Raw genomic sequence first — 12,471 nt, 5'->3', positions numbered from 1 at the left:
ATTCATGACAACAATAATAATATTGATGACAACAATAATATTGATGACAACAATAATATTGATGACAACAATAATAATATTGATGACAACAATAATAATATTGATGTCAACAATAATAATATTGATGACAACAATAATAATATTGATGACAACAATAATAATATTGATGCCAACAATAATAATATTGATGACAACAATAATAATATTGATGTCAACAATAATAATATTGATGACAACAATAATAATATTGATGACAATAATAATAATATTGATGACAATAATAATAATATTGATGACAATAATAATAATATTGATGACAATAATAATAATATTGATGACAATAATAATATTGATGACAACAATAATAATATTGATGACAACAATAATAATATTGATGCCAACAACAATAATAATATTGATGTCAACAATAATAATATTGATGACAACAATAATAATATTGATGACAACAATAATAATATTGATGTCAACAATAATAATATTGATGACAACAATAATATTGATGCCAACAACAATAATATTGATAACAATAATAATATTGATGCCAACAACAATAATAATATTGATGTCAACAATAATAATATTGATGACAACAATAATAATATTGATGACAACAATAATAATATTGATGACAACAATAATAATATTGATGCCAACAACAATAATAATATTGATGACAACAATAATATTATTGATGACGAAAATAATATTGATGACAACAATAATAATATTGATGACAACAATAATAATATTGATGTCAACAATAATAATATTGATGACAACAATAATATTGATGCCAACAACAATAATATTGATAACAATAATAATATTGATGCCAACAACAATAATAATATTGATGTCAACAATAATAATATGGATGACAACAATAATAATATTGATGACAACAATAATAATATTGATGACAACAATAATAATATTGATGACAACAACAATAATATTGATGCCAACAACAATAATATTGATAACAATAATAATATTGATGTCAACAATAATAATATTGATGTCAACAATAATAATATTGATGACGAAAATAATATTGATGACAACAATAATAATATTGATGTCAACAATAATAATATTGATGTCAACAATAATAATATTGACAACAACAATAATAATATTGATGACAACAATAATAATATTGACAACAACAATAATAATATTGATGACAACAATAATAATATTGATGTCAACAATAATAATATTGATGACAACAATAATATTGATAACAATAATAATATTGATGCCAACAACAATAATAATATTGATGTCAACAATAATAATATTGATGACAACAATAATAATATTGATGACAACAATAATAATATTGATGACAACAATAATAATATTGATGACAACAATAATAATATTGATGACAACAACAATAATATTGATGCCAACAACAATAATATTGATAACAATAATAATATTGATGTCAACAATAATAATATTGATGTCAACAATAATAATATTCATGACAACAACAATAATATTATTGATGACGACAATAATATTGATGACGAAAATAATATTGATGACAACAACAATAATATTGATGACAACAACAATAATATTATTGATGACGACAATAATATTGATGACAACAATAATATTGATGACAACAATAATAATATTGATGACAACAACAATAATATTGATGACAACAACAATAATATTGATGACAACAACAATAATATTATTGATGACGACAATAATATTGATGACAACAATAATATTGATGACAACAATAATAATATTGATGACAACAACAATAATATTGATGACAACAACAATAATATTGATGACAACAACAATAATATTATTGATGACGACAATAATATTGATGACAACAATAATATTGATGACAACAATAATAATATTGATGACAACAATAATAATATTGACAACAACAATAATATTTATGACAACAATAATAATATTGATGACAACAATAATAATATTGATGACAACAATAATAATATTGATGACAACAATAATAATATTGATGACAACAACAATAATATTGATGACAACAATAATATTGATGACAACAACAATAATATTGATGACAACAATAATATTATTGATGACAACAATAATAATATTGATGACAACAACAATAATAATATTGATGACAACAATAATAATATTGATGACAATAATAATAATATTGATGACAACAATAATAATATTGATGACAACAATAATATTGATGACAACAATAATAATATTGATGACAACAATAATAATATTGATGACAACAACAATAATATTGATGACAACAACAATAATATTGATGACAACAATAATATTATTGATGACAACAATAATAATATTGATGACAACAACAATAATAATATTGATGACAACAACAATAATAATATTGATGACAATAATAATAATATTGATGACAACAATAATAATATTGATGACAACAATAATAATATTGATGACAACAATAATAATATTGATGACAACAATAATAATATTGATGACAATAATAATAATATTGATGACAACAATAATAATATTGATGACAACAATAATAATATTGATGACAACAATAATAATATTGATGACAACAATAATAATATTGATGACAACAATAATAATATTGATGACAACAATAATAATATTGATGACAACAATAATAATATTGATGACAACAATAATAATATTGATGACAACAATAATAATATTGATGACAACAATAATAATATTGATGACAACAATAATAATATTGATGACAATAATAATAATATTGATGACAACAATAATAATATTGATGACAACAATAATAATATTGATGACAATAATAATAATATTGATGACAACAATAATAATATTGATGACAACAATAATAATATTGATGACAACAATAATAATATTGATGACAACAATAATAATATTGATGACAACAATAATAATATTGATGACAACAATAATAATATTGATGACAACAATAATAATATTGATGACAACAATAATAATATTGATGACAACAATAATAATATTGATGACAATAATAATAATATTGATGACAACAATAATAATATTGATGACAACAATAATAATATTGATGACAACAATAATAATATTGATGACAACAATAATAATATTGATAACAATAATAATATTGATGACAACAATAATAATATTGATGACAACAATAATAATATTGATGACAACAATAATAATATTGATGACAACAATAATATTGATGACAACAACAATAATATTGATGACAACAACAATAATATTGATGACAATAATAATAATATTGATGACAACAATAATATTGATGACAACAATAATATTGATGACAACAATAATATTGATGACAACAATAATAATATTGATGACAACAACAATAATATTGATGACAACAACAATAATAATATTGATGACAACAATAATAATAATATTGATGACAACAATAATAATATTGATGACAATAATAATATTGATGACAACAACAATAATATTGATGACAACAATAATAATATTGATGACAACAACAATAATATTGATGACAACAACAATAATAATATTGATGACAACAATAATAATATTGATGACAACAACAATAATAATATTGATGACAACAATAATAATATTGATGACAACAATAATAATATTGATGACAACAATAATAATATTGATGACAACAACAATAATAATATTGATGACAACAACAATAATATTGATGACAACAACAATAATAATATTGATGACAACAATAATAATATTGATAACAACAATAATAATATTGATGACAACAACAATAATATTGATAACAACAATAATATTGATGACAACAATAATAATATTGATGACAACAATAATAATATTGATGACAACAATAATAATATTGATGACAACAACAATAATATTGATGACAACAATAATATTGATGACAACAATAATAATAATATTGACAACAACAATAATAATATTGATGACAACAATAATAATATTGATGACAACAACAATAATATTGATGACAACAACAATAATAATATTGATGACAACAATAATAATAATATTGATGACAACAATAATAATAATATTGATGACAACAATAATAATATTGATGACAACAATAATAATATTGATGACAACAACAATAATATTGATGACAACAACAATAATAATATTGATGACAACAACAATAATAATATTGATGACAACAATAATAATATTGATGACAACAACAATAATAATATTGATGACAACAATAATAATATTGATGACAACAACAATAATAATATTGATGACAACAACAATAATAATATTGATGACAACAACAATAATATTGATGACAACAACAATAATATTGATGACAACAACAATAATAATATTGATGACAACAATAATAATATTGATAACAACAATAATAATATTGATGACAACAACAATAATATTGATGACAACAACAATAATATTGATGACAACAATAATATTGATGACAACAATAATAATATTGATGACAACAATCATAATATTGATGACAACAATAATAATATTGATGACGACAATAATAATATTGATGACAACAATAATAATATTGATGACAACAATCATAATATTGATGACAACAACAATAATATTGATGACAACAATAATAATATTGATGACAATAATAATATTGATGACAACAACAATAATATTGATTACAACAACAATAATATTGATGACAACAATAATATTGATGACAACAATAATAATATTGATGACAACAATAATAATATTGATGACAACAATAATAATATTGATGACAACAATAATAATATTGATGACAACAATAATATTGATGACAACAATAATAATATTGATGACAACAATAATAATATTGATGACAACAATAATAATATTGATGACAACAATAATAATATTGATGACAACAATAATATTATTGATGACGACAATAATATTGATGACAATAATAATAATATTGATGACAACAACAATAATATTGATGACAACAACAATAATATTGATGACAACAATAATATTGATGACAACAATAATAATATTGATGACAACAATAATATTGATGACAACAATAATATTGATGACAACAATAATAATATTGATGACAACAATAATAATATTGATGACAACAATAATAATATTGATGACAACAATAATAATATTGATGACAACAATAATAATATTGATGACAACAATAATAATATTGATGACAACAACAATAATATTGATGACATCAACAATAATATTGATGACAACAATAATATTGATGACAACAATAATATTGATGACAACAATAATAATATTGATGACAACAATAATATTATTGATGACGACAATAATATTGATGACAATAATAATATTGATGACAACAACAATAATATTGATGACAACAACAATAATATTGATGACAACAATAATATTGATGACAACAATAATATTGATGACAACAATAATAATATTGATGACAACAATAATATTATTGATGACGACAATAATATTGATGACAATAATAATAATATTGATGACAACAATAATAATATTGATGACAACAATAATAATATTGATGACAACAACAATAATATTGATGACAACAACAATAATATTGATGACAACAATAATAATATTGATGACAACAATAATAATATTGATGACAACAATAATAATATTGATGACAACAACAATAATATTGATGACAACAATAATAATATTGATGACAACAATAATATTATTGATGACGACAATAATATTGATGACAATAATAATAATATTGATGACAACAATAATAATATTGATGACAACAATAATAATATTGATGACAACAATAATAATATTGATGACAACAATAATATTATTGATGACGACAATAATATTGATGACAACAATAATATTGATGACAACAATAATAATATTGATGACAACAATAATAATAATATTGATGACAACAATAATAATATTGATGACAACAATAATAATATTGATGACAACAATAATAATATTGATGACAACAATAATAATATTGATGACAACAATAATAATATTGATGACAACAATAATAATATTGATGACAACAACAATAATATTGATGACAACAATAATATTGATGACAACAATAATATTGATGACAACAATAATAATATTGATGACAACAACAATAATATTGATGACAACAACAATAATATTGATGACAACAATAATATTGATGACAACAATAATATTGATGACAACAATAATAATATTGATGACAACAATAATAATATTGATGACAACAATATTATTGATGACGACAATAATATTGATGACGACAATAATATTGATGACAATAATAATAATATTGATGACAACAATAATAATATTGATGACAACAATAATAATATTGATGACAACAATAATAATAATATTGATGACAACAATAATAATATTGATGACAACAATAATAATATTGATGACAACAATAATAATATTGATGACAACAACAATAATATTGATGACAACAACAATAATATTGATGACAACAATAATATTGATGACAACAATAATATTGATGACAACAATAATAATATTGATGACAACAATAATAATATTGATGACAACAATAATATTATTGATGACGACAATAATATTGATGACAATAATAATAATATTGATGACAACAATAATAATATTGATGACAACAACAATAATATTGATGACAACAACAATAATATTGATGACAACAATAATATTGATGACAACAATAATATTGATGACAACAATAATAATATTGATGACAACAATAATAATATTGATGACAACAATAATATTATTGATGACGACAATAATATTGATGACAATAATAATAATATTGATGACAACAATAATATTGATGACAACAATAATATTGATGACAACAATAATAATATTGATGACAACAATAATAATATTGATGACAACAATAATAATATTGATGACAACAATAATAATATTGATGACAACAATAATATTGATGACAACAATAATAATATTGATGACAACAATAATAATATTGATGACAACAATAATAATATTGATGACATCAACAATAATATTGATGACAACAATAATAATATTGATGACAACAATAATAATATTGATGACAACAATAATAATATTGATGACATCAACAATAATATTGATGACAACAATAATAATATTGATGACAACAATAATAATATTGATGACAACAATAATAATATTGCCGACAACAATAATAATATTGATGACAACAATAATAATATTGATGACAACAATAATAATATTGATGACAACAATAATAATATTGATGACAACAATAATAATATTGATGACAACAATAATAATATTGCCAACAACAATAATAATATTGATGACAACAATAATAATATTGATGACAACAATAATAATATTGATGACAACAATAATAATATTGATGACAACAATAATAATATTGATGACAACAATAATAATATTGATGACAACAATAATAATATTGATGACAACAACAATAATATTGATGACAACAACAATAATATTGATGACAACAATAATAATATTGATGACAACAATAATATTGATGACAACAATAATATTGATGACAACAATAATAATATTGATGACAACAACAATAATATTGATGACAACAATAATATTGATGACAACAATAATAATATTGATGACAACAATAATAATATTGATGACAACAATAATAATATTGATGACAACAATAATAATATTGATGACAACAATAATAATATTGATGACAACAATAATAATATTGATGACAACAATAATAATATTGATGACAACAACAATAATATTGATGACAACAATAATAATATTGATGACAACAACAATAATATTGATGACAACAACAATAATATTATTGATGACGACAATAATATTGATGACAACAATAATAATATTGATGACAACAATAATATTGATGACAACAATAATATTGATGACAACAATAATAATATTGATGACAACAACAATAATATTGATGACAACAATAATAATATTGATGACAACAATAATATTGATGACAACAATAATAATATTGATGACAACAACAATAATAATATTGATGACAACAACAATAATATTGATGACAACAATAATAATATTGATGACAACAATAATAATATTGATGACAACAATAATAATATTGATGACAACAATAATAATATTGATGACAACAATAATAATATTGATGACAACAATAATAATATTGATGACAACAACAATAATATTGATGACAACAACAATAATATTGATGACAACAATAATAATATTGATGACAACAATAATATTGATGACAACAATAATATTGATGACAACAATAATAATATTGATGACAACAACAATAATATTGATGACAACAATAATAATATTGATGACAACAATAATATTGATGACAACAATAATAATATTGATGACAACAACAATAATAATATTGATGACAACAACAATAATAATATTGATGACAACAATAATAATATTGATGACAACAATAATATTGATGACAACAATAATATTGATGACAACAATACTATTGATGACAACAATAATATTGATGACAACAATAATAATATTGATGACAACAACAATAATAATATTGATGACAACAACAATAATATTGATGACAACAATAATAATATTGATGACAACAATAATAATATTGATGACAACAATAATAATATTGATGACAACAATAATAATATTGATGACAACAATAATAATATTGATGACAACAACAATAATATTGATGACAACAACAATAATATTGATGACAACAACAATAATATTGATGACAACAACAATAATATTATTGATGACGACAATAATATTGATGACAACAATAATAATATTGATGACAACAATAATATTATTGATGACAACAATAATAATATTGATGACAACAATAATAATATTGATGACAACAATAATAATATTGATGACAACAATAATAATATTGATGACAACAATAATAATATTGATGACAACAATAATAATATTGATGACAACAATAATAATATTGATGACAACAATAATAATATTGACGACAATAATAATAATATTGATGACAACAATAATAATATTGATGACAACAATAATAATAATATTGATGACAACAATAATTATATTGATGACAACAATAACAATAATATTGATGACAAAAATAATAATATTGATGGCAACAATAATAATATTGATGACAACAATAATAATAATATTGATGACAACAATAATAATATTGATGACAACAATAATAATATGGCAGGCGATAAAAACAGACGTGACATTGGCGTTATAAACAAACAAAGGAAAGAAATGAATATAAATACTGGTCAGCATTTTTTTTTGTTTTTAACACAAGGTTTTATCACCAATACCCAATATACACGTTTCCTTTTCTTCTTCCTCGTCCATTAATTCACACATCCATTTTCTTTTTTTTTTTTTTTTCTCTCTCCTTTTCTTGCCTTGCATTCATATTATTAATATATCAATCAATGAATCTATTCTACCCTTAGCTCGGCGCTTAGAAACAGGTGCTGTTAAAAATTGTGAATATCAATGTAACGTTTTATATATATATATATATATATATATATATAAATTTTTAACATAGGATATTTAGACGTCTGTTATATGCTCTGTAATTACATTGTGTCTTCCTAATTTTCACTGGTGCTACCAGATCAGGCTGTCTGATGATATTGGCTTCCTGAGACGAAATGCACCGAACATTGATGTTTTTTTGTTTTTTTCTACTTCATTTTGACAAAACTTATGTAAAACCAAAGCCAAAAACAACGACCCACCTTTTCCTTCTTTTTCTTCTTCACATTTCACCTTTCTCTTTCTATTTCCCCCCACTGGTTTCCTAACTTAAAATGTACCAAACAAAATCCACTATAAAACAACCAAACCAAACAATACAAACTACCGATTAAAGATACAAAAAACTTAAAGAATATCATCGGACTATTGTTCTCATCTTGAGTGTTTTTTGTGCAACGTTTCAGTTGGTTTGGCCTTGTTGCTTCTTTGTTTTTGTTTTGCTATTCACAAAATTCGGCATAGTCCGGCCAATAATCCAACATGAATAAATCAAAAGTAAACGTTTACAAAATACATTGACGCACTATATATATATATATATATATATATATATATATATATATATATATATAAATATAACACGGACATTACATAATTGTTAATGCAATAATGTTTTTTTAAAAAATCCCTCCCATACTAACTTAATTCCCACCCTCTCTATAAAATGTATTAAGTGGATTGCTACTACCCTCTGGTTTTTGACAGTCGGGACCCGATTCTTTTTCTTTCTTTATTTCAGTATCAAAAATGTAATTGTCTAGTTTAGATGCTTGAAAATACCATAAGGTTGAAATAAATTATTGCATCGACAATTATGTAATTTCCGTGTTATATTTTTATGTTATTACTCTGTTTACCACATTGAGCTCTCATACCCGGATTTCCTCCTGGAATTATTCCATTATAACACTATATATATATATATATATATATATATATATATTGTTGATTGTTGTCTTGGAAAAGAAAGGAGAAAAGTTATTTGCCCCATAAATATTTTCGTATTCTTGGAATTGGTCTCTGCTTTATGGCTGTGGTTTCGTATGTGTGAAAAAAAATTGTTGACAAAGGGGAAGCAACTTTTCTAAAGATCGACAGGGGATTATCTCTTCTATCGCCAAAATTTTAAGGGTGTAAAACGTAGACCTGAAGCAGGTCGAAGGTTACATTGTTAATAAAAGTTACACTCTTCTTGATGTTGAAGGTCCAATACCAAGTGCGGTCGACACCAAAAATACAATTGTGAATCACTTAGCACTTCGAACCCAGTTATGGCTGAAGGAACGAGAACATGCTACTCTGTCAGGTTAAATGATAAAAAGTTCCGTTTGAAATTTCCAAGAACTAAAATCATTACAATTCTGGATTTTTGAGATGAGTGTTTATATTATTTGTTTGGATTGGACTCTGTAGATGGTTTCGTATTTTTAGAGTTGTTTTTTGTTATTTAGCCGTGGTTTCGTATGTGTGAGAAAAATTTGGTTGACAAAGGGGAGGCAACTCTAATAAAGTTCGACAGGGGATTATCTCCCTTTTATCATTGAAATTTTTGTTTCCAATATGCTGCTTATTTCTAAGCTTGGTCTTGGCCCTCCACCTATTAATTATTTTTTGTTTGTCTTTCCATATGTAATCAACTAGTCCTAACTTGTGATGTTAGGCTGTATAAGGTTGTTAACTTTGATCAAAACCAGACTGTTCCTTTTTTAATTAGATTTTTTCATTCATTCTATTTCTATATGTGATCAGCGAGTCCTTCTGTTTGTGTTGTGATAAAACTTTTGAAATGTACTTGTGATGTTAGGCTGTATAAGGTTGTTAACTTTAATTAGATTTTTTTTTTTTTCATTCATTCTACTTTTTTCATCCATTTATTTGTTTGCACTTTTCATGATAACCACGCCTTGGATTTTTAAAAACTTTTGCACAAACATTAGTCATGGTAAAAGTAAATTTTTGCCAGAACAGATTTTTCCAGGACAACTCTAGTTGCTCCTCTAAAGGGGGCATTATAGAGTAAAATTGCCCCCAAATTGTTTGTTTGTTTACACATTTCTTAATAACCATGCCTTTAAATTTAAAAAAAAAAATTTGCACAAACAATAGTCATGGTAAAAGTATTTTAATTTAATTTATTTATTTATTTATTTATTACAGCAGTATTTCAGTAAATCGTCCATTGAAGACCTTGGAACAGCGAGAAGCTGAATATGCTGAGGCTCGGCTGAGGATTATGGGGTGTGCCACTGGCTATGATGGCCAACAAACTCAGACTCCGACAGATAATAGGTATTTTTTAGTTGCTTTCACGAAACAGAAACGATATTCATTTTATTTTATAATCGACAATAATCATTGAGAATAATTGTATTCGAATATTCATCTCCTCATCAGCACAAAAAGCAGGGGGAGAGGGGATTTAAGACACCGAAATAAAACTAGCATTTTGTCGTAAGTTTGGTGGATGGTCCTGCAAATATTTAAAACTTAAGAAAGAAGTTGTGAATTTTAGGATAAAAAACTAGGATAAAATAAAAATAGAAAACTTAGAAAAAATAAATGTCTTTATTAAGATTCATTAACTGATTTCTAATTATTAATCTTTATACTTAACATTAATATAGCTCTAAGATACATATACCTATTGAGCTTATTATATATCCACAGTATTATGAGCCAGATTATTGTAAAGTATTAACACATTAAAATAAACTTTGCTATTTAGACTCCCGGTCTAATTTCTTCTATAAAATTTATATCTTCAGCGTTGTTTGGAGGTGGAATTTATATATATATATATATATATATATATATATA

The 12,471-nt window shown here is 23.0% G+C and overlaps 1 protein-coding gene across 2 annotated transcripts in view; it reads left to right on the top strand.

Moving 5' to 3' along the window:
• LOC145271328 (SUZ RNA-binding domain-containing-like) overlaps positions 1–12,471 on the top strand; it is a 62,041-nt gene that overhangs the window by 46,559 nt on the left and 3,011 nt on the right. The window contains exon 4 of one of the 2 annotated variants that reach the window (XM_080126876.1): positions 11,812–11,943. In XM_080126876.1, coding sequence (XP_079983002.1) covers positions 11,812–11,943 — 132 coding nt within the window. The remainder of the gene's footprint in view (positions 1–11,811; positions 11,944–12,471) is intronic. The other variant, XM_080126877.1, reaches the window with a different exon arrangement.

The sequence above is a fragment of the Euprymna scolopes genome, chromosome 46, assembly GCF_053919585.1.
Source record: "Euprymna scolopes isolate OS-2025 chromosome 46, ASM5391958v1, whole genome shotgun sequence".
Taxonomy (NCBI): domain Eukaryota; kingdom Metazoa; phylum Mollusca; class Cephalopoda; order Sepiida; family Sepiolidae; genus Euprymna; species Euprymna scolopes.
The sequence above is the reverse complement of the archived record's forward strand: the minus strand, read 5'-3'. Positions and strand labels throughout refer to the sequence as shown.